The 24967-nt window shown below is 41.9% G+C and overlaps 1 protein-coding gene across 2 annotated transcripts in view; it reads left to right on the top strand.

Moving 5' to 3' along the window:
- The window catches only part of CACNA1I (calcium voltage-gated channel subunit alpha1 I), a 1904325-nt gene that overhangs the window by 1816010 nt on the left and 63348 nt on the right, over positions 1 to 24967 (top strand). For both annotated transcript variants that reach the window (XM_089683626.1, XM_089683627.1), the window contains one exon: positions 4320 to 4494. In XM_089683626.1, coding sequence (XP_089539752.1) covers positions 4320 to 4494 — 175 coding nt within the window. The remainder of the gene's footprint in view (positions 1 to 4319; positions 4495 to 24967) is intronic.

The raw sequence follows: 24967 nt of genomic DNA on the forward strand, positions 1-24967 counted from the left end.
GATCATACCTCGTGGAGTTTCAATGATCATGAGAACAGTGAGGAATCATCCCACAACTTGTCAATGATCTCCAGGCAGCTGGGACCACAGTCACCAAGAAAACAATTGGTAACGCACTACGCCGACAAGGATTGAAATCCTGCAGTGCCCGCAAGATCCCTCTGCTCAAGAAAGCACATGTCCAGGCCCATCTGAAGTTTGCCACTGAACATTTGAATGATGCAGAGGAGGACTGGTTGAAAGTGTTGTGGTCAGATGAGATCAAAATCGAGCTCTTTGGCATCAACTCAACTCGCCATGTTTTTCTGCTAAGGGGACAGAACAACTGCACCGCATCAAAGGGACGATGGACAGGGCAATGTACCGTCAAATCTTGGGTGAGAACCTTCTTCCCTCAACCAGGGCATTGAAAATGGGTCGTGGATGGGTGTTCCAGCATGTCAATGACCCAAAACACACGGCCAAGGCAACAAAGGAGTGGCTCAAGAATAAGCACATTAAGCCTAGCCAGTCTCCAGACCATAATCCGATTGAAAATCTGTGGAGGGAGCTGAAAGTTCAAGTTGCCAAATGTCAGCCACCAAACCTTAATGACTTGGAAAAGATCTGCCAAGAGATGTGTGCATACCTGGTGGCCAACTACTGGAAACGTCTGACCTCTGTGATTGCCAACAAGAGATTTGCCACCAAATACTAAGTCATGTTTTGTGAAGGGGATCAAATACTTATTTCCCTCATGAACATGCAAATCAGTGCATAATTTGTTAGACATGCATTTCTTTAGAATTTTTTGTTGCTATTCTGTCTCTCAGTGTTACAAAACACCTACCATTCGATTTTTAGACTGATCATTTCTTTGTGAGTGGGCAAACATTCAAAATCAGCAGGGGATCAAATACTTACTTCCTTCACTGTATATACAGTGGGGCAAAATAGTATTTAGTCAGCCACCAATTGTGCAAGTTCTCCCACTTAAAAAGATGAGAGAGGCCTGTAATTGGCATCATAGGTAGACCTCAACTATGAAAGACAAAATGAGAAAAGAAATCCAGACAATCACATTGGCTGATTTGGAAAGAATTTATTTGCAAATTATGGTGGAAAATAAGTATTTGGTCAATATCAAAAGCTTATCTCAATACTTTGTTATATATCCTTTGTTGGCAATGACAGAGGTCAAACGTTTCCTGTAAGTCTTCACAAGGTTGGCACACACTGTTGCTGGTATGTTGGCCCATTCCTCCATGCAGATCTCCTCTAGAGCAGTGATGTTTTGGGGCTGTCGCTGGGCAACACAGACTTTCAACTCCATCCAAAGGTTTTCTATGGGGTTGAGATCTGGAGACTGGCTAGGCCACTCCAGGACCTTGAAATGCTTCTTACGAAGCCACTCCTTCGTTGCCCAGGCAGTATGTTTGGGATCATTGTCATGTTGGAAGACCCAGCCACGTTTCATCTTCAATGCCCTTGCTGATGGAAGGAGGTTTGCACTCAAAATCTCACGATATATGGCCCCATTCATTCTGTCCTGTACATGGATAAGTCGTCCTGGTCCCTTTGTGGAGAAACAGCCCCAAAGCATGATGTTGCCACCCCCATGCTTCACAGTAGGTATGGTGTTCTTTGGATGCAACTCAGCATTCTCTCCTCCAAACACGACGAGTTGTGTTTCTACCAAACAGTTCTATTTTGGTTTCATCTGACTATATGACATACTCCCAATCCTCTTCTGGATCATCCAAATGCACTCTAGTAAACTTCAGACGGGCCCGGACATGTACTGGCTTAAGCAGGGGGATACCTCTGGCACTGCAGGATCTGAGTCTCTGGCGGCGTAGTGTGTTACTGATGGTAGCCTTTGTTACGTTGGTCCCAGCTCTCTGCAGGTCATTCACTAGTTCCCCCCATGTGGTCCTGGGATTTTTGCTCATCGTTCTTGTGATCATTTTGTCCCCACGGGGTGAGGTGCATGGAGCCCCAGATCGAGGGAGATTATCAGTGGTCTTGTATGTCTTCCATTTTCTAATTATTGCTCCCACAGTTGATTTGTCACACCAAGCTGCTTGCCTATTGCAGATTCAGTCTTCCCAGCCTGGTGCAGGTCTACAATTTTGTTTCTGGTGTCCTTCGACAGCTCTTTGTTCTTCACCATAGTGGAGTTTAGAGTGTGACTGTTTGAGGTTGTGGACAGGTGTCTTTTATACTGATAACAAGTTCAAACAGGTGCCATTGATACAGGTAATGAGTGCAGGAAAGAGGAGCCTCTTAAAGAAGAAGGTACAGGTCTGTGAGAGCCAGAAATTTTGCTTGTTTGTAGGTGACCAAATACTTATTTTTCCACCATAATTTGCAAATAAATTCTTTCCAAATCAGCCAATGTAATTGTCTGCATTTTTTTCTCATTTTGTCTCTCATAGTTGAGGTCTACCTATGATGCCAATTACAGGCCTCTCTCATCTTTTTAACCACTTCCAGACCGGACACTTTTACCCCCTTCCTGACCAGGGCAATTTTCAGCTTTCAGCGCTATCACACTTTGAATGACAATTGCGCGGTCATGCAACACTGTACCCAAATGAATTTTTTACCATTTTTTTGAGACAGATAAAGCTTTACTTTGGTGGTTTATTTTTTTTGCTATGTAAATGAAAAAGTCCAAAAAATTTTTAAAAAAGTGCTTTTTTTTATAACATTTTGCAAATAAATAATATTTCATCATAAATCTTTGCCAAAATTTATTCCGTTATCTTTTTAGTAAAAAAAAGAAAAATTCCAAAGTTTCTAACCAAAAATTATAATTTTTAAACATTTTTTTTTTACATTTTTATTTTATTTTTTTATATTATTATTTTTTATTTTTTTTTTTACATACTGTCACCCTAGCAGTACAGTGTCACCATGGTGACACTGTACTACTTGTGGGGGGTGATGAAGATTTTTTTTTTACACTGATTGCTTTTACACTCATATAGGATGTAAAAGCAATCATTTCTCTTTCTCTCTGTGTGCATTCTTGCACTCATTGAGAAGTACTGAGTGAGCTGTGATTGGTCACAGCTTGTCACATGGTACAAGGCTGTTGTGAATAGCCTTGTACCATGTGACCTCTGTGATCGTTCACAGATTTCACACGTAGTAAGCAATGATGTCACAAGTGACATCTTGCTTACTACTTTGCATGTGATCACTGATTGGCCAATCAGTGATCACATGATCGGGACCTTGTACAGAGGTCCCGTCTGACGATCGGTGTTTCCGAGGGAGCGCGCACAAGCAGGGTGTGGGGAGGCCATTTATAAACGGCCACCTGACCCTGCACTGCCACCGTCCGGCCGTTTATATGCAACGGCTGGTCGGGAAGCGGTTAAGTGGGAGAACTTGCACAATTGGTGGCTGACTAAATACTTTTCTGCCCCACTGTAAGTAGTAAACTGTCCAAAAAAAAAAAACCTTTTCCCCCTGTGCTAGTATGTTTGTGAAACTTACCTTAAAACAAAGCCCTCCAGCAGGTCGCTGTCATCACTGACAAGGCTTCTATCTTCACCCAGTTTTCCTTCCAGGTTCAATGCTCTGGCGGTTTGAACGGTTGAACTATGATGATGTCACTTCAGTGCATGCAGGAGTCACAGCCACGGCACAGGGCTCTGAAGGAAAGGCATACTCACGCTGTTCCTTCAGAGCGCATGCGCCGGTGATGTCCCCAGCAGTTACACAAGTAAATATCTCCTAAACGGTGCACACCACATGCAGACACACAATTGAAATGATGATTTTCAGCCATTGACAGCTAATCTGTGCTCCCTTCTGGACCCTGCCATGTTCCCACCAAATGACAAAGGCATCACTGTTTGTGAAACCCATCTCAGAGTTTACTCTTTTGTTGAATTTTTTTTTTTTAATTTTCCTAACTCTGCTGCTATATGCATTCTGAAATATTAGTGTTCAAAGTCCAAGTTATACCTCTTGTCAAAAAACTTGAAGGGTCTACTTTTCTAAATAGAGTAATTTTGGAGTAGTTTCTGGGGTCCTGTCACCCCATTCATGCTGTGTTGACCTCATATAGCATAGAGATCTGCCATTATTTTAAATCAGATAAGAGGTGTGCCATTTTTAGTAAGGAGTTTGTACAGATGGAATATGTTCCCGGTTGTAGCACCATGTAGCCATTCAGGAGATTCACCGAAAGCAAATCCTGAATTTTCCAGAGATTACTTATGTGTTGTTAGTTTGTTCTATTGTGTTGTAAGGACTTTATTAGAGGGTTAAAAATCTCTATAAAAATATTGCTGCTAATGTACACTTTTTTGCTTCATTAACAGGATGGCCAAGACAGTCCAGACTCTTTGGGGATTGGAATGTTTGGTGAAAGCCATTTTCCACTTGCGAGCATTCCTGGTTCCCCTACAGCTGAACAATACTTATGCGAGATAGACAAGATCTCATTAACCCCAGCAGAGTCATGGGATAGCTGGCTGAAAGAAGAAAACAACCCAGGTAATTTTTTATATTGAAAGTGAGTCTAAAATGCTACTTTGGAAGCAATAGCTTGTAAAAACTGCACATTTTTAACATAATTGAAAAAACTGACACAAGTCATTGTGCAGTGGCACTAAACTTTGAATAACATTGTTTTCTGCAAATGTAATGTTTCAATATTTTCATTCACTAAATATGGTTTTCATAATCATCCATTAAATGCACTGTTTAATTGGGCAACTATATGGCAAATGAGATTTAATGTTGATAAATGTAAGGTTATGCACTTGGGGGTTAGGAATATGCATGCATCATACATACTAGGGGGGGTAAAACTGGGGGAATCAATGGTGGGGAAGGATCTGGGGGTTCTGGTAGATCACAAGCTTAATAATGGCATGCAATGCCAAGCTGCGGCTTTTAAAGTGAGCAAAATCCTCTCTTGTATTAAAAGAGATATAGACTCCAGAGAGAGAGATATCATATTACCCCTGTACAAATCATTAGTAAGACCTCATCTGGAATATGCAGTTCAGTTTTGGGCACCAATTCACAAAAAGAACATTGGGGAACTTGAGAAAGTACAGAGAAGGGCAACTAAACTGATACAAGGCATGGAGGAGATCAACTATGAGGAAAGATTAGAGGAACTGAATGTATTCTCTCTTGAGAAGAGGGGATTAAGGGGGGATATGATCAACATGTATAAATACATCAGTGGTTCATTTAGTGAACTTGGTGTAGAGCTATTCACCCTGAGGTCATCACAGAGGACAAGGGGGCACTCTTTACGTCTGGAGGAAAAGAAATGTAATCTCCAAACACAGAAAGGTTTCTTTACAGTGAGGGCTGTGAAAATGTGGAATAGACTCCCTCAAGTGTTGGTTCTGGCCAGCTCAGTGGATTGCTTCAAAAAAGGCCTGGATTGTTTTTTAGATACACAGGATATAACAGGATACTAACATTTACAGGTAAAGTTGATCCAGGGAATATCCGATTGCCTCTCGGGGGATCAGGAAGGATATTTTTTCCCAGCAGGTGCAAATTGGATCATGCTTTGCTGGGTTTTTTTGCCTTCCTCTGGATCACCTGTGGGTATAGGATTATAACTTTTTTTTTTTCTATGGTTGAACTGGACGAACTTTTTTCTTTTTTCAGCCAGACTAACTATGTAACTATGTAAAGAGTAACTCCACTTTTGTTGAGAAAAAAAATTCCCCTCTGGATGATCTATGTACATTGCATTAACAAATAATGTTGTAGATTCCTGCCTTTTGTTATTCTGAATAAATAGCTGTATGTTTGTCTGTGTTCATGTGAAAAATAAATGTGAGTGGGAGTGATTTTATAATAATCAATTAACTGCAGAACTTGCAGGGCTGTAATGAGGAAAGTGGCATGGTCTGAATCCCCTTAGATGTGATTTCCCTTTAAGAATATCTTACCAAAAATTAAATTTTTGTTGCACAGGATGGCCAAAATCTGATTTTTATTTTAGAGCAGACTTCTGGGAAAATCAGTAAGCAAATCATTTAGCAGGAAATTACGTTTCTGGGGGAGTTCTGTACACTGTTTACAGCAGGGCTCAAAATTTTGAGTCTAGACCTACTAGCCAGGCACAAACCTTACTCTCCACCAGTTGCCCCACCCAACCTTGCCCAGGTCCTCCTCCAACCCCACCCCCAGCCCGTCCCCCAACCCCACCCCCAGCCCTGCCCCCGACCACAACCCCTTAAAATTTATGAAATTACATTTTTCTTTAGAATAAAGAGTCCAAAATATAAAAAACTGCAATTATAACATAGCTTTATTATGCCAATTTAAACATAACAGCAATAGCTAAATAGCAATAGGGTGCAATCAAAATATCAAATTTTACAGCTTTAAACATGTAGTAAACATTTTGTATTTTTTTTGTTTATTTCCTGCATCTTAAAAAAGAGACTTTAGTAACTAAAGTCTCTTTTAAAAGATGTAAGTTTAGTTAATGTCATTTACCTTAAGCTGGCGGGTGTAGTGATGTGCACCGTTGGCTGGTCTCTCCTTCACGTGTCCCCCACGCCGGTGCAGAGCAGGCCTCTCCTCATGTGCTCCAAGGCAGTGTAGAGCGGGTCTCTGCTCGTGTCCCCCAAAGCAGTGTAGAGCAGACCTCGTGTCCCCCAAGGTGGTGTAGAGCGGACCTCGTGTCCCCCAAGGCGGTGTAGAGCGGGTCTCGTGTCCCCCAAGGCGGTGTAGAGCGGGCCTCGTGTCCCCCAAAGCGGTGGAGAGTGGGCCTTGTGTCCCCCAAGGTGGTGGAGAGCGGGCCTCGTGTCCCCCAAGGCGGTGGAGAGCGGGCCTCATGTCCCCCAAGGCAGTGGAGAGTGGACCTCTCCTCGAGTCCCCCGCGGCGGTGGAGAGCGGGTGTCTCCTCTCAGCAGAGGAGAGTGGAACTCTCCTGCACCTGTCCCCTCAGCGGCGCTGCCAGTGTAATGGCGGTGCAGAAGAAGCTGGAAGTTGGAAACCGGAAGTCGGAAACCGGAACTCGGCTTCACAATGAGACCTGGAGCGCAGGTGGAGCCGCTCCATCTGTGCTCGCCACACAAGTGTCAGGGCAGGAGCTGAGGAACGGACAGGCAGGCCTAAACAATGTAACGCACTGGCTGACGACAACCACCACCCACAGACCGAAGTCCCTCAGGGCGTGGAGTCTAAGTCCCAGGCTGCCCTTCACCAGGGCCCCTGATGGTGGGGTTGGACTTGACGCAGCCCGGAACCAGGTCGCGGCCCTCGAGACACCTCAGTTGCGGTAATGGCCGCCGCCGATGGCGTGTAGCTGGTGGAAAAGACAATAGAGTAGTCAGGCAGGCCGGGTCAACAACAACGGGACAAAACGGTACAGGACAGCAGATGAGAATCACAGGTCACGAGCCGGGTTCAGCAACAGAGGGTCAGATCAAAGGAGAACACAAAGAATAGTCGAGTCACAAGCCGAGTCAGATTCCAGGAGAGTCACGAGAGTCAGAACAGAGTAATAGCGACACAAGACACAAGTGCAAAGAGCATGTGCGGACCACAGCCTTATATGTCATCAGCCACACCCTTCTGGGGGATGGACCATAGAGACCTGAAGGCATAAAGGATTCCCACCATGCTCAGCAGAAATCCAAGATGGATGCCAGCACATGGAGTAACATAACTTCTGGGAAAAGGTAGGACCTTGACAACAAGGATTTTCCCTCGCATTTGGCGAGCGGCTTTTTCAAGCCCTGGTTTACAGAATGCCTCCAAGTTGCCATATTGCATTAGATTTTACAGAAATTCAAAGCAGATTAAAAAGGAAAGGTAATTTTTAATAACATTCAATTACGATATGACTTGTACAGCAATTGTATATGATACTTTTTTTTATATTTGCTATTTTGTTCTACAAAAGTGGAGCTACAAAAGTGTTTACACTTGTGGTCAGAGGTGATAAAAAATAGGAGGTTTTAATTTTATATGCCAGCCAGATGGCACAGTACACATGCCAAATCTACTGCAAATCTTATACCCTATGTCATGTTTGCCATGACTCTTGAATTGGGACTAATGGGGACTGTGCCACAACTGCCCTGCAAACATGTGTAATGCAAACAGTTCTAATGCTGTTGACCTAAAACAGGTCTTCAGGAGGTGACATAGTGCCAATTGCCCTCTAAATTGATATTCACTGTGGACCACTTTTCAGATGGATGGCAATTACAGCCTCAAGTGCCAATAAGCCCTCATGGACACTGGATGAAGTATTCAGGTATATGGGGTTATTGCTGCCTTCAGGAGATTGGACATAGGCAAACAAAGCTGTAAGGGCAGCAGAGTATAACCCCTACCACTCTCAGCCTGTCTCTGCTTTTTAATTTTAATACCTTTTTATTGGTAACATAATGTAGTATTCTCAACGTGCTAAATGAGTCAACAGAAGTGTTGCAATAAATTCAGATCTTGTTTTACATAAGGTAGTAATACAGTGAACATATGATTAAAGAATACAATCAATTTCAATAACATGCTATGATTAACAGAGATGTATACAGAAAAGAGGGGTGATGTGCTTGTGAATAACCTGCTGCTTCATCACAAAAACAATATTGGTGGACAACAGGAACATCTCCCCTGGGACCTTCATGCAGCAATGGAAAAGTATATAACAATATATATATCAAAAAGCTAAAAAAAGAATCAATAAAATCAGATTTTATTGTTAATATATGTAAAACATTTGTTGATTAAAAACAAAAGACTCTGGTCTTATCTACACACGTAGATTGTTGTATACATCTTCTTCCATGTGCCACTACAGGTGAAACTCGAAAAATTAGAATATCGTGCAAAAGTTCATTTATTTCAGTAATGCAACTTAAAAGGTGAAACTAATATATGAGATAGACTCATTACATGCAAAGCAAGATAAAAATTTCTCCCATGGAGAAATACAATTATCATTGAGGTATAGAGACAATAAACGATGTCTAGTAGGTCAAAAATTGTCTTGGGGGTCTATCTCCACCCGGGTGACCCAGACCCACAGGGAGCCAGAGATGGGGCTGAGTGCTACTGGCAGTGCACTTCCACAGCCTACCCTCTCTGTTGATGCTTATTCTGAGAGTACAAGGAGAGTTGACAGTATGTAGAGGATAAGTATGCCCCAGAGTTGTAGGTAAAATTACATGCTATAGAATACCCTTGGGGACAAACAAAGAAGTGATGCCGTTACTCCCATGTTATTCCCTCTGTCTGTTGGAATAACGGCATCACTTCTCTGTTGGGACTGCAGTTGGGACTACAGTTGATATTAGTCCAAACTATGCCTGTTCAACAAACTAAATGGGATGCTTGTTGATCTGAATCTCTGACTTCATGGGAAAAGTGAAAAATTTTGCAGCAGTACTACAGCTAAATGTGACAGCTTCCCTGTCAGCCTGGCTGTTAGGAAGCAAGCGGCTCCTCACATATTAGCAACTAGTGATGCATCCCTTCTCTGCCATTTAGCCAGGGAATCTGAAGATTGGAAGACTGGTATGTATGTTTTTTTTTTGGGGGGGTCCGCAAGCTAATATCTAGAAAGATAAAAAAAACCAAATGAACTTTCTATAATTTTTTGAGACACATAGAGCTTTCTTTTAGTGGCATTTAATCGCCACAGTTTTTTCTAAATATAATATAATACATATAAAGGAAAAAAAGACCAAACATTTTTCTATTAAAAAAGTTTGCAAATAAATAATCTTTATTCATAAATTTAGACCAAAATGTATTCTGCTACACTTCTTTGGTACAAATAACCAAAATCAATCATTCTACAGATTCTACATACTATGATATATACAGTGTAGCACTACCCCCTCAGGGGCCGCTGAGTACTTTTTGGGTTCCCTGTCTTTCTTGAAAGCTCAACCTCTGCTGGCACCACCTTAAACCTCTGGTCAGAAGAATCCTCTGGCTGCATCCATAAAATAGACTCACACAGAGTTTAGAGTGAGCTGATATTTCGGCTGTATTGAGATCAAATGTAAGCACAGTGAAGCAACAGGGAAATAGGTGCATAAGATAACAACTGTCACTCTAGTAACTTCAAATTAGGGTCACAACACAGCGCGCACAATCTCAGCCCCAGTCCTGAGATGTTTCCTCCACAGTGAGTTAAAAAACTACTAAGCAGAAGGGCTAACCCATTAAATGTGTACCCTCCTTTTTATACCCTCAAAAAGTTAATACCTTCCACCCTAGAAAGTGTAATAAAATATATATAAAACCTTTTTGTGATATAATAAATTACCAAAATAAATTAAAAAATCATAAATATATACCAAGAAATATAAAATATAAATAAAATAAAGAATACAAAAATTCCCCAAATCCAAAATGTCCAATAATAAATCCAAAGATAAATCCCAAAATAAGTCCAAAAACTTAGAAGGGCTAACCCACTTTGGGCTCTCAGTGGCTGATAGCTGAGTCTAATACTGAGAAAAAGAAGAGCTCTTCAATTAAAAAGGCCAATGTTCCTTTAACTGCAGTGTCTGATCTTCTACGCACTCAATGGGGCCCTAGTTGGTACACATAAGGATTCAAATTTTCCTTGAGGCAAAGGTAGAAGTTAATAAAGAGTGAATACAAAGGATGGGAGCTACCCCTTTAAGTGATATTGAATTCAAATGGTACCCACTTGGCAAACACAGGGTGGAGTGTAAGATTTGGCATTTTGGGATTAAAATGGGCAAAACATACTTCTGTAGAAATTGGTTCTTCCTTGTGTTAAGCGCCTCTGGTAGTTAGCCCTTGAGGATCGCCAACTGGGGTTCTCCATGGCACGGAGTCTAAGCCCCAGCCTGCTTCTTCATCAGAGCATCTGATGGTGGGGATGGACTTGCAGCAAGCTAGAACCAGGTCACAGCCCCCAGGTGCGCCCAGCTGAGGATGCAGAGACCTCTCGCATGAGCAGAGTACAATGACAGGAGAGAACAGGAAATCCAATAGACAAGCTGAGGTCAGGACGGGCGGAACACAAGCACAGTTGGTGGACGAAGCTGGGGTCGGTACACAGGTAGTCAGATACAGGATACAGGAGTAGCAACAAACAGGAGCTCAGAGAACTAAGAAGTTGTTCAGGCAAAGTGGGCTAGACTGAGCATGTCTTATATAGACAAGCAAACTAGAAGGCGGGCCAGGAAGTGATGGAAGGGAAGGAAATAAAACCCAGAGAATAGCAGGCGATGTCCTTAGGTGAGCACAGACAAACCACATATGTGAAGGGAATCAGGAAAAGCACTGCAGCAAGGAAGTAAGAATACACAAACAAGAAACTGCAGGCTAAATTGTGACACATTGAGCCACAGTAGCAAACTGCTAGGGGGCAGGCAGGTAGGGGGCATGCAAGCTACCCATGCTGCCAATTGCGGCCCCGGGTGTCAATCACCGGGTCCCAACTGGTGATTACCCGCCGGGGCCCGATGATTACCGGCGATCACCGTCAAGAGGAGGGCTGCATTGTTTACCAACAGCCCTCCTCCCTGTCAGTTTGGGCACACTGCTCTGGATGGCTCAACAGCAGTGTGCTTACAGTGAAGCACACACCCCCTGCCCCCTAGTAAATCACTCCCATCACACTGTTAACCCTTTGATTGCCCCTCATGTTAACCCATTCCTGCCCAGTGCCATAAGTACAGTGTCAGTGCTTTTTTTTTTAGCACTGACCACTGTATTGGTGTCACTGGGGATGTCAGTGACACCAAGTCAGTTCCCCCCAGTGTCAGAATGCCTGCCACAGTCCTGCTGTCCTGCTATAAGTTGCTGATCGCCGCCATAAGTCGCTGATTGCCGCCGTTATTAGTATTAAATAAAAAATTCCATTATCTAAACTGCCATTTGTAAACGCTATAACTTTCAAGTAAACCAATTAATTTACACGTATTGGGATTTTTTTTTTTAGAAAAGACAAGTCACAGAATACATTTTGGTCTAAATATATGACCAGATTAGATTTTTTTACTGGACATGTTTAATAGCAAAAAGTCCAAAATATATGTTTTTTCTCAAAATTGTCTGTCCTTTTTTTATAGCTCAAAAAAACAAAACAAAATGCACAGGCGATCAAATACCACCAGAAAGCTCAATTCGTGGGAAACAAAAAGGACATAAATTTAATTTGGACACAGCGTTGCCAGTTAAAGTAATGCAGAGCAGTAACACAAACCGCTTCTTTAACTGCTTCCTGATCGCACTATAGCAGAAATACTGCTACAGAGAAAATCACGTGTATATATATGTGATTTGCACTCTTGTGGTTTTCACACCTCTCCCAGATAGAGTCAGCTTGCCTGTCAGTACACCAGTAATCACATTTAAACCCTTAATTGCCAGAAACATGCTCATACACCTCCATTGCTAGTATATGGAACAGATCAATATCTTTGATCAGATCAGTAGTATATTAGGATTCACATTAGTATAGTGTCCCCAAAAACACAACGTTAGCGGGATCAACCCCAGCACCTGCCAGCACCTGTGTTTAGCCACTACGCTTACCCCCCCTTCTCCCCCAGCAAGTGCAGTGTCAGTAGGTCACTGTCACTTGATACATTGCACAAAAACCCCAGTGTTCGCAGAATCAGGCCTGATCTCTGTTAGCACTTGCCGGTAAATTTTGATGACTCTCATATGCAGCAGAGTGCTAGTACTAGTGCCGGTCTACCTTTTGGTGAACTGGCGAGCACCAGCGGCATAGTACATCCTGGTCTTTCACATACCAGCACTGCAGTATCACTTGGTGATGCGGCGAGTCCCATAAGTGCAGTACAAGCTGGTGCGTTGTCGAGCACAAGTATTGTCTCGCAACCACCAAGAATTCACACACAGGCCCGTTGAGCTTCTAGTATTCTTCCGGATGTGCTTGCAAATCCCAATTGGCCAACAAATTCTGTGTCACCCGTACTTCCCCCATTCACTGCCCAACCCGGAATTGAGGTGGAAACAGCAAATTTAACTACTCCCCTTGATTTTTTGGAGCTGTTTTTCACGGAAGAGCTGTATGCATTGATTGTGGATCAAAGCAATTGATATGCACAATATTTTTTCGCCACCAACCAATATTCAAACCTTGCCAGACCATTCGCCTTGGAAACCCATTGCGATTTCCAAATTTAATGTTTTTTTTGGGCCTAACCCTCAACATGGGCATTACTAAAAACTAATGAATTGCGGTTTTATTGGTCCACAGACCCGATTCATCATATGCCTGTGTTCTCTGCTGCCATGGCCAGGCATAGATATGAGAGTATAATGTGCTTTATGCATTTCAATGACAATACCCTCTGTTGTCCTTGGGGTGACCCTGAATTTACTCAGCTCCACAAAATTCGGCCCCTTTCAAAGCACCTTAACCAAAAATTTGCAGATGTCTATACTCTCCAGCAAAAAATCTGTGCTGATGACTCCCTCATTTATTTTTCTGGCCGCCTTGCATTCATACAATTTCTCCCCAGCAAGGGTGCCAGATATGGGGTCAAAATTTATAACACCTGTGAGAGGGCAACAGGCTATACATATATACGTTTCGGATATACGAGGGAAAAGATAGTCACGTGGAGCCCCCGGATGCCCAGACTACATGGGGAGCAGTGGCAAGATTTGGAACTTGGTGTGATCCTTTTTCCATATGGGGTACCACTTATACGGGAACAATTTTTATTCAAGCGTGTCACTATTTAGACATTTGTACAATCTTGGAATTGGTGCATGTGGGCATCATGCGACCTAATGTGTGCCCACCATTAGAAGTGGGTGGATGCAGGGCAGTATATTCTAATGGTGGGCATATCACACTTATTCTGCCAGAGATTTCTTCTCTTTTTTCATTCAGCCCACAGGCTGCATACAAAAAAAAAAAACATATATATACCCAACAAAGACCAGCGACGTACTGGTACAACACTGGGATTTGAATGGTTAAATAACTTTAAAAAAAAAATCACCCTCGCCCCCCGCGCGCGCACCTGTGTGTGCGAGCATTGAGCCTGTGTCGGTATGTAAACAGCAGTGGCACCATGCATGTGAGGTATCACGGCGAACGTCACATCAAGGGCAGTAATTCTAGCACTAGATCTCCTCTGTAAATCTAAAATAGTAGCTGGTAAAGGATTTGAACTCTTTGCCTATGTATCCATAGGCAATGTATGCAGTTTGTCGCCATTGCACGGGGCATTTGCAGTTTTGAAGCATGTCATGTTTGGTATCTATTTACTTGGCATACCATCATATTTTATGTTTTACCATATAATTGGCCAATATATTGTGTTTTTGTGCATTAAAAGTAAAAAGTGTATTTTTTTTAATTTGCATTTAAAAAATCGCTGTGCGAGTATTATGTGACATAAAAAATTGCAGCACCCACCATTTTATTCGCTAGGGTGTCTGCTTTAAAAAAATATATATGATGTTTGGGGGTTCAAAGTAATTTCCTAACAAAAAACACAGATTTTTTTTTTTCATGTGAATAAAGAGTGAATGATGTGTGGCATAAACTTCTAATGTTGGGCATAAAATGCCCCTAGCCCCAAAATCAACCCCTTTTTGGAAAGTAGACATCCCAAACTATTTTCTGAGAGACATGTTGAGCCAATAGAATTTAATTTTTCATCAAAAGTTTTTGGAAAATGACAAAAAATGTTTTTTCTTTTACACACAATTGTCACTGAAATTATTTATTGCTCACACATGCCATGGGTATATGTGGAATTACTCCCCAAACTACATTTTGCTACTTCTCTCGAGTATGGGGGTACCATATGTGAGAGACTTTTTGGCAGTCTAGCCAAGTACAGGACCCCAAAATTCGATAAGCACCTTCAAGCTTTTTAAGGGCTTTATTTCCTCATTACACTTCCTGACTACCTATCACAGTTTTGGAGGCCCTGAAATGCCAGGATAGCACCAAACCCCCCAAAATGACCCCTTTTTGGAAAGTAGACACACCAAGAAATTTGATAAGAAGCATGTTGAGTATTTTGCAGATCTCGTTTGTTGCCACATGTTTTTGGAAAATGAAGAAAGAAAACAAAAACATATTTTTCTTTTTTTTTTTTTATATTTCAAACCCTTGTGAGAAAAAATTAGATCTGAAAAATACTCACCATGCCTCCTATTAAATTCCTTGGGGTGTCTACTTTCCAAAATGGGGTCATGGGGGGGGGGGGTTGGTGTTATCCTGGCATTTCAGGGCCTCCAAAACTGTGATAGGTAGCGTGGAAGTGAAATGAGGAAGTTATGCACCTTCAGGCTTTCAAGGTGGTCATTGGATTTCAGGCTCCTGCATGTGACTAGGCTCCCAAGAAGTCTCACACATGTGGTATCCCCATGCTCGTTAGAAGTAGCATAATGTATTTTGGGGTGTAATTCCACATATATCCATGGCTTGTGTGAGAAATATATAATTTAAATTACAACTTTGTGTAAAAAAAAAAACAAAATTTTGTCATTTTCCAAAAACGTGTGGAAAAATAATACATTTTCCATGGACTCAATATGCATCTCAGCAGATAGCTTAGGGTGTCTACTTTCTGAAAAGGGGTCATTTGGGGGTGTTTGTACTGTCGCGGTATTTTAGGACCTCAAGAAATGTGATGGGCAGTCAAAGTAAAAGCTATGTAAATTCCATTATCTATTCCATAGATTGTAGATGCTATAACTTTCACACAAAGCAATCAATATACACTTATTGGGATTTTGTAACCAAAGACATGTAGCAGAATACATTTTGGTCTATATTTATGATGAAATTTGAGTTTTTTGGATATTTTTTATGACATAAATGAGAAAATATAATTTTTTTTCAAATTTGTATTCTTTTTCAAAGCTTTTTTTATTTATAGCGCCAAAAATAAAAAGCGCACAGGTGATAAAATACCACCCAAAGAAATCTCTATTTGTGTGAAAAAAGGACTTACATTTAATTTATTTACCGTATTGCATGACCGCGCAATTGCCAGTTAAACTAATGCAGTTCTGTATAGCAAAAAATGGCTTAAATTGCAGTAAATCTTAAATCTATACCATAGTTTGTAGACGCTATATATTTTTTATAGCCGAAAGTAAAAAATATTGTTTTTCTTCAAGATTTTTGGTCTTTTTTTGTTTATAGCGCTGTCTTGGAAATTCGTTTTCAACGAATTTTTCCTTACCGTGAGTAGCTCTTTTGAGATGTGGGGGAAAATGGAGCTCCCGTGACCCAGGAATAATCAGATGATACTCTCAGGTTGGAGGTTGAATTCACTCTGTCTCTGGCTCTAACCCCAGACTCTTGTTTTATTAAAAGTGCACACACGCCCCCCCCCACACGGGGGGTCAGGTCAATCCCCTCCCACAGAACAATGTATAGGGGGTGTCCATACATGAGAATGTGCATCCTGTTTGGAGTGTAGCATTTCCTCTTATCTATACTGAAAACCAATTAAACCAGTCCTCCCCTCCCCCATAAGCTCTCTATGGAGAGCAAGCTTCCCATCCTTTACATGCTATCAGCTCCTAGTAGTATGTTCACTCTCTGTACAAGCATCGCTTAGATTAAACAGTGTCAGTCTGTATCTGAATGGGCCCGATACGATCTTTATTAAAACACATCCATCCAGATACAGTTCAGGTCGGTAGTGGCTTGTAAGATATACATGAGCCTACACGCGGACATGTGGTAATATGCTGCTGATATGTTGATACAGGCCCATGGCCTACCGCCGGCGGCATTCGCATCGAATGCCGTGGTGGCACACACGCCAGTCTATAAGCGCAGATCTGCCATCTCATCCATTACCGAACTGAGTACTGTAATATATACTGTACATTGTACATGCGCATGGCCTAATTGCAGCCTTCAGAGCTTTAATTAAGCCACACGAGAGACATATGAATAACACTAATATATGACACATTTAAAGTTCAACCTGTAAATAGAAAATTTCCATGACAGCGCGAAAAATAAAAAGTGCACAGGTGATCAAATACCACTGAAAGAAAGCTCTATTTGTGTGCAAAAAGGATGTAAATTTCATTTGGGTACAGCATTGCTTGACACCGCAATTATCAGTTGAAATAGTGCAGCGCCCAACAGCAAAAAGAGGCCTGCTCATTAAGGGGGGTAAATCCTCAGGATGGCAAGTGGTTAAGTGACATTGAATTTGAGTGGTACACCTTTTGCAAACATGCCTGCTCACAGGGCTTTTCGCCAGACTAGTCAGTGGTGTCAGCGATGTCAGTGGTCAGCAATTCCTCCTCTCTTTTCCACTCCCTGCGGACTGACCCAGCTGGGACCTCTGGTGTCCTGCATGATCCTCCCCTCACACCTGCTCTCCAGCTCTCTCAGTCCACTTCCTGTCCTCGAGTTCCCAAGCTTCTGTATTTATCTGACCCCGCCCATTAGCTAACTCTTCTGGGACATATAGTTAGTCAACTCATTATTAAATAAGGAAGCCCTGCTATCAGTCTGCAAGTCCAGCAAAGCTTTTCTTCAACAGAGTCTGTAAAACTGAGCTTCAGAACACTGCCATCTTGTGTCCATCTAACATCCTGCAGCCAGTACGTATGCAGGGTGTTACACCCCCCCAATTAAAGTATTTGGTCCCCAAAGAAATAACAATCAAACTAACAACTTCTGATAGAAAATATATACAATTAGCACAAATATAACTCTTTTACTCAGGAGGAACAACAATTGTTCATTATGAAGTAAATTTAGCAAAAAAGACTCCCACCAAGGGTTAGGAAACTGTCTGACTTTGAGGAAGGGCCATAGTTTTGAAGACCTCATCTTGGATGGTGTCAGCAGGAGGGCTTAGAGACTTTTGGATATGCTCCAATATGCTATGCACAGTTTGGCTGTCATGAGCACATAGGTCAGCAGATTGTTGTCGGTTTTGACTAGGAACTCTGCCCCATACAGATTTCCCTTTACCTTATCCACCACTGCCCATTTAAGGCGAAGAACTCCAGCTTGTGGGTTGGGTAGCTGCTCTTTGCAAGGGAGAGGCTCTGGTTTACGAATGCCATGGGCCATAGTAATCCAGCATGTTTCTGGTACAATATGGCCCCAAGGCCCTCATGGAGTTCATAGGGCTTGGCAGGACCTGCATAAGCCTGCCTTGGGGCTCGCATCAAGCATTGCTTTAGCGTGGTGAAAGCCTGCTCACGCTGATGAGGCCACTGTCCACTGATAAGTTTGCGAGGTCTTTGTGGCCCTTTTGGTGGAGGATCCTTCCCTGGCTCACTGGTCTCTCTTTCCATATTTTTCAGCAGGTCTGTGGGAGGTGCAGCAATCTTAGCAAACCGCTCAACTAACGGACTGTAATATGAACAGAATTCCAAGAATGACCTCAGTTCTGTGACGGTGTTAGATCAGGGCCAAGTGGTCACAGCCTCAATCTTGCTGGAGTTGGTAGCCACCCCCTCTGCTGAGACTACATGCCCAAGATAGGTGATGGAATTCTGATGGAATTGTCACTTCTCTAGGGACAGTTTCAGGCCTTCCTCATGAAGCCGTCGGAACATCTTTTCCAGCCGCTCTTCATGCTCTTCTAAACACAATTATGTCATCCAGGTAAACCAAGACTTCAGTCAGATTCATATCCCCCACTGTGTACTCCATCAGTCTCTGGAAAGTGATGGGCATCCCAGACAGGCCCTGGGGCATGCAATCAAATTCCAAAAATCCCAAGGGGCTGATGAAGGCAGTCTTCTCTCTGGCTTCAGGGTGCATAGGGATTTGGTAATACCCTCTCTTCAAATCTAAAATGCTAAACCATTTGGCTCTGACAGGCACTGTAACACATCCTCAATCCGGGGGGTGGTATATTATCTGGGATGGTTCGTTTGTTTAGAGTTCTAAAATCAATTCACATTCACAGAGTGCCATTCTTCGCACTACCATGATAGGGAACGCATAGGGACTCCTTGACTCCCGAATGATCCCTGCTCTTTTAAACTTGGCCAACTGTTCTCTAAGGCCTTCCAGGGGACCCAAGGGGACCCGTCTTGCTAGTTCCCATAACGGCTTGTCTTCACTAAGCCGATTGCGATGCTGGGCACTTTGGCATACCCGACATCATAATCATTCTTAGAAAACAGAGAGGCCTCCTGCACTGCCAAGAAAGTACTGTCAATAGAAGTGGCTGCTAACACCTTACTATAATCAAATAGTGAGAAACGATAAGTGAAGGAAATGGTGCTGCGCTACTTCAGGGTGAATGAACAATACACATAAATAAATGAGTGAACAGTGACATAAATCCAAAAAAGAGAACAATCCACATACAACCATATAACGAATGTGCAAATACTACCACAAAGGTGAATGACACAATAGGATAATCCAGTGCCAATAAAGATAAAGATGGTGAATGCAAAAAAAACATCAAGTGGGCAAATGCGATGACATAAAAAAATGCTGCATCAGCGATAATAAAGTGACAAATATCACAAAAAATATATATATATTAAGATATTATATATTTTTTTGTGATATTGGTTATATGTCACTTTATTATCACTTATGCAGCATTTTGTTTAAGTCATTGCATTTGCTCACTTGATGTTTTTTTGCATTCACCATCTTTATCTTTATTGCCACTGGAATATCCTATTGTGGCATTCAACCTTGTGGTAGTATTTGCACATTCGTTATATGATTGTATGTGGATTGTTTTTTGGTTTTATGTCACTGTTCACTCATTTATTTCTGTGTATCATTCTTAGAAAACACCTTCTGCCAACTTGTCAATCTATCTCTTGCCTTCCATTTCCACTCCTCTGTCAGAAGGGAATCATGAAGGTTCAGTCCTCTTCTGATTAGGTCATCAGGTGACTCAGGGTAGTGATTGGCGTGACTACTTTCACTTGCCTCAGCAGAGCTCTGGGCTTCAGGGTGATGGGGTCTGCAGTGTTGTTGCAGACCCTGACAAGGACATTACCCCTGTTATGTTGTAAAGCCTTCTTGGTAATCACTTCTACTCCATCTGACCTTCTTGTGCTGTCCATTTCCAGCACTGCAAAGGGTCCTGGCTGATCCCAGGTGAATTTGACTTGGGCTGTCAAACAAGTGACCACACCTGGCTGAAGTACCTTCTCTTCAGATTCATTCTTCCATACCTTTCCCACTTCCTCTTCAGGAGCCCTCAGCTCTCGAACAACTTTAAAAGTTAAACTAACCAGTCTGTAGTTTCTCGGTAAAGATTTTAATCCCTTTACTAAATATAGGCTCCACATTGGCCTTACACCAATCTAGTAGCACTATGTCAGTCATTAAGAGAATCCCTAAAAATTAGAAATAATGAATTTGAAATGACAGAACTCACCTCTTTTAGGACACGTGAGTGTATGCCATCTGGTCCAGGTGTTTTATTTACCTTTATTCTATCTAAATATTTCTGGACCATATCATCTTTGAGCCATTGGGGGTTCAATTGGGTTCTGTCTCAATACTATCCCCATTATGAACTTGAGCTCACACGTGCTCTTTGTATACACCGAGCTGTAACTGTTATATCCCTACATAACTTTGTATCATCAGCAAACACTGAAACTGAGCTCCTGATTCCAACTTCTTTATCATTAATAAACACATTGAACAGCATTGGCCCCAAGACAGAACCCTGGGCACACCACTTACAACTTTAGACCATTCAGAGAAGGGGTCATTTATCACTATTCTCTGGACCTGGTCCTGTAGTCAGTTTCCCGTATATTCTACTTCTTCAACTCCAACAGATAATTTTATAGAGTATACAATTATGAGATAGAGTATCAAATGCCTGCATCATCGAAATTCTCACTTACTTCCTCATAGAACAATAACTAGTTAGTCTGGCTTCACAGCTCACATGGCTGGCTTGTGAATGTCCAGAAAGAGTCCTCAAAGAATTTTGCCAGGTTATTACTAGACCATTATTCCTAATCTTTAAAGTGGCTGTAAACCCAAAAAATTTAAATTGAAATGACCAGTCTACCTTACACAGTAAGACAGCAGAAGTCATCTCTCCACAGTCCCAGTTTACAATGATTTCCAACAATTGCTCAACCTCCTCCAGCCTATGAAAGTCTGCACCTCATGTGCCTCAGATGCTGCTCAGTGTTTATGGGGTTAACTCTTTTCACAGTCTCCTCAGGCTCGAGCTGAGCTCCGAGCTCTGCTATTTCAGGAGCAATCTTTGTGGATGGCTGTAGGATATATGCCCCTTCTCTCATGTTCATGCATGAGACTCCTAATTAGTCTGTCAGTCACAAGAAAGTTTTTTTCACTTTAGGAAAGTAGAGGGGATTTCAGATGACTGGCTGCTCCTTTCTTGGCCAGACTGAGGACAGATGACTTCTGCTGCTTTGCTGTGTAAAGTAGACTGGTCATTTCAGTATTGCTTTAATGGGTTTACAACCACTTTATCCACTTGCCTACTGGGCACTTTCTCCTCCCCCCCCCCTTCCTGCCCAGGCCAATTTTCAGCTGTCAGCACTGTTGCATTTGAATGACAATTGAATGATCATGCAACACTGTACTGATATGAAATTTTTAGCATTTTTTCCCACACAAATATAGCTTTCTTTTGGTGGTATTTAATCGCCGCTGGGTGTTTTATTCTTTGCTCTATAAACAAAGAAAGAGCAAAACTTTTTTTTAAAAGTTTCTTTGTTTCTATTATAACATTTTGCAAACAGGTAATTTTTCTCCTTCACTGATGAGGCTGCACTGATAGGCAGCACTGATGGGCACTGATGATGTGGCACGGATGGGCTGCATTGATGGAGACTGATATGAGGCACTGATAGCCTGATAGCCTGCATTAATAGGTGGCACTGATGAGCTGGCACTGATGCTGCTTTACTGATAGGTGGCACTGATGGGCACTGATAGGTGGCACTGATGGGCAGCACTGATGGGAACTGATGGGTGGCACTGACTGATGGCACTGATGGGCGGCACTGCTGGGCAGCACTAACGGGTAGCACTGCTGGGCACAGGTGGGAGGCACTGATGGGCACAGGTGGGTGGCATTGATGAGCACAGGTGAGTGGCACAGGTGGGCAGCACTGCTGGGCACTGATCATCAGGTCAGGATGATCAATGCCGATTCCTTCGCTGACAATTGCCGGTTCTCAGCAGTACTTTCCTCTGTGCCATGAGGAAAGTGCAGCTGATAACCGGCAACTGTATTTATCCAGTGATCTGCTGTGTCATTGGACAAAACTGATCACGTGGTAAAAGGCCTTTTACCATATCACGTGATCAGCTGTGTCCATAGGACACAGAAATCACCAGCAGTGCCGGGTGCATGCTGCTGGGGGCACACAGAGGGGGTGTTCTGGGAGAATGTCCATGGGAGTCCTCCCAGAACTATACAATCATGCTGTAGCCATACTTTGGCTACAGCATGGTTGGGAAGTGGTTAAGGACAGCTTACTGACTGAAATGGTACCAGCTGATTGGCAAAAAGCTAAATTAATACCAATACTTAAAAAAGGGCTGAGATACATACCTGGAAACTATAGGCTAGTCAGTCTAACATCAATAGTATGTAAAATATTGAAAGATTGATAAGGGACTATATCCAAAATTTGCCAATGAAAATACCATCATTAGTAGCAACCAACATGGATTCATAAAGTATCGTTCTTGCTAGACCAACTTTTTAACATTCTATGATGTAAACTGTAATTTGGATAGAGGAAGGCCTGCGCACATGGTGTAGATGGACATCACCAAAGCATTTGATACAGTACCAAATAAATGCTTAATTTACAAACTGAGGTCTGCTGGCATTGATGATAGCGTACCTGGATAGAGAACTGGTTACAGAAGCGTGTCCAAAGGGTGGTGATAACATAGTGTAACTTCTGAATGGTCTGGGGTTGTGAACAGGGAGCCCCATGGCTCTGTCCTGGGACTATTTCTGTTTACCTTTACCTAAATGATAGAGGTTGGAATAAATAATTCAGTTTCAGTATTTGCTGAGGATACAAAGCTAAACAGGGTAATAACCTCACAACAGGATATAGCAACTTTTATTTACCTTAATAAAATAAAGGGGTGGGCAACTGCATGGTAAATGATGTTTAATATTGATAAATATAAAGTAATGCACTTTGGGCTAAAAATATGAATTTGAAGGACAATGGGAGAATACTTCTCAGGGAATTGAGGATGGGAAAGGATCTGGGGGGGGGTCAAGCAAAGCTAGCTGGCTATTGGCATGCATTATGTATCATGCATTTCCTAAAGAGATAAAACCATAATTCTACCACTTTACAAAACTCTGGTTCAGCCACATCTTTAGTATGCCATCCAGTTCTGCTCCCCAGTCCTCAGAAAAGATGTGCAATTTAGTCCAGAGAAGGGCAACAAAGTTAATAAAGGAACTGAAGACTTAGGTACAAGGAACGACTACAAACATTAAGCTTATTCTTCCTGGAGAAGAGACATTTAGGAGGGGGGCATGATAAAGATATAAAATTATCTAAACAATGATTTTAGCATTGGGAGAAAACTATTATAGTCTCGGGTCACTTAAAGTGATACTAAAATGTTCTGATTTTTTTTAAAAATAACAAACATGTCATACTTACCTGCTCTATGTAATGGTTTTACACAGAGCAGGCCCAATCCTCTTTTTTCGAATCCCCTACCAAAACTCCTGGCCCCTCCCCCATTCTGAATGCCCCCAGAGCAAGGTGCTTGCTCGGGGACACTTGTGCGTGCTTGCTCCCAAGCCACCTCTGTATGTGTATATATTTTTGCATTTCTTGTAAATCTGGAATGCCGAGGAATGTCAACTTTATACTTTATTTACAGCCTAATTTTCTCATGTATTTGTTTTTTTACACTAGAATTTAGTCACATAGGTTATTCTTTTTTATTTGTGCAGGGGTAGCATTGCAAACTATCATCTTGGATGAAGTAAATGTCTGCAAGCAATATCCATCTGTACTATCTCCGTGCCATGTGTAACTGCTAATTAAGTGTTCTTGCATGGCAAGACCACTTACTGTTATCTCACAGTTACTGTATTCTTATTATTATAGCCAAATTTACCACCCTAACTCCTCCCACAGTTTTTACACTAGCCACCTCAAATTTGAAGGGCAATTTCTAAACTGTGACTGTGCCTTCATTTTTAATATTTCAGAGATATACTATGCATCGAAATGTAGGTCTGGGTCTTGTGATTCTCACAATATAAAGCTCTTCAGTGTAGGATTTATAATTTTTAAACTACAACCGTTTGAAGATGGCAACCGCCAGTGAAGTGAGCAAGTTGGAGCAGTTTGTTTTTAACTGCTCTTCTCTGCCCTTGCTGTAGAGTGAGTTGCCATAGGAACCCATGTGTGTGAGCAGGCAGCAGAGTGACAAAAGCTAGAGTGTGAGCTGAAAAATCAGGAAATGATTTCTAAACTGCAACTGTGCCTTCATTTTTAATATTTCAGAGACATACTATGCATCAAAATGTAGGTCTGAGTCTTGTGATTCTCACAATATAAAGCTCTTCACTGTAGGATTTATAGTTTTTAAAACTACAACCAGTTGAAGGCGCCAGTGAAGTGAGCAATTTGGAGCAGTTTGCTTTTAACCGCTCTTCTCTGCCCTATTTGAAATCTAATTTTGAATTCGTGACAGTTTGGCTGGCTTTTGGTTAAAGGTTTGGAAATAAGTTTTCTACAGTAGAGAGTATTTGAGGTGATAATGCTGCTAATGTTTTTATAAATGTATGTTTTAATGGAACTGTGAAGCACTTTGGGCAACAACATTGCAATTAAATGTGCTATATAAATAATTAAAAGTTGAAATGCATTTCTCACTCTATCAAGCTTGCCATGTGCACTTTTTAAGTTTGATCAATCAGTTGGTTAGTGTAATGTTTACTATCTTTACTCACTCCAAACACTCCACACAGTTACTCTGCCCACTCCATAAAGTTACCCTGCCCAGTCCAACCTTTTCACAGTTACT

This window comes from Staurois parvus, unplaced genomic scaffold (assembly GCF_062004578.1).
Source record: "Staurois parvus isolate SC_StPar_1 unplaced genomic scaffold, SC_StPar_1.0 ptg000316l, whole genome shotgun sequence".
NCBI classification, from domain to species: domain Eukaryota; kingdom Metazoa; phylum Chordata; class Amphibia; order Anura; family Ranidae; genus Staurois; species Staurois parvus.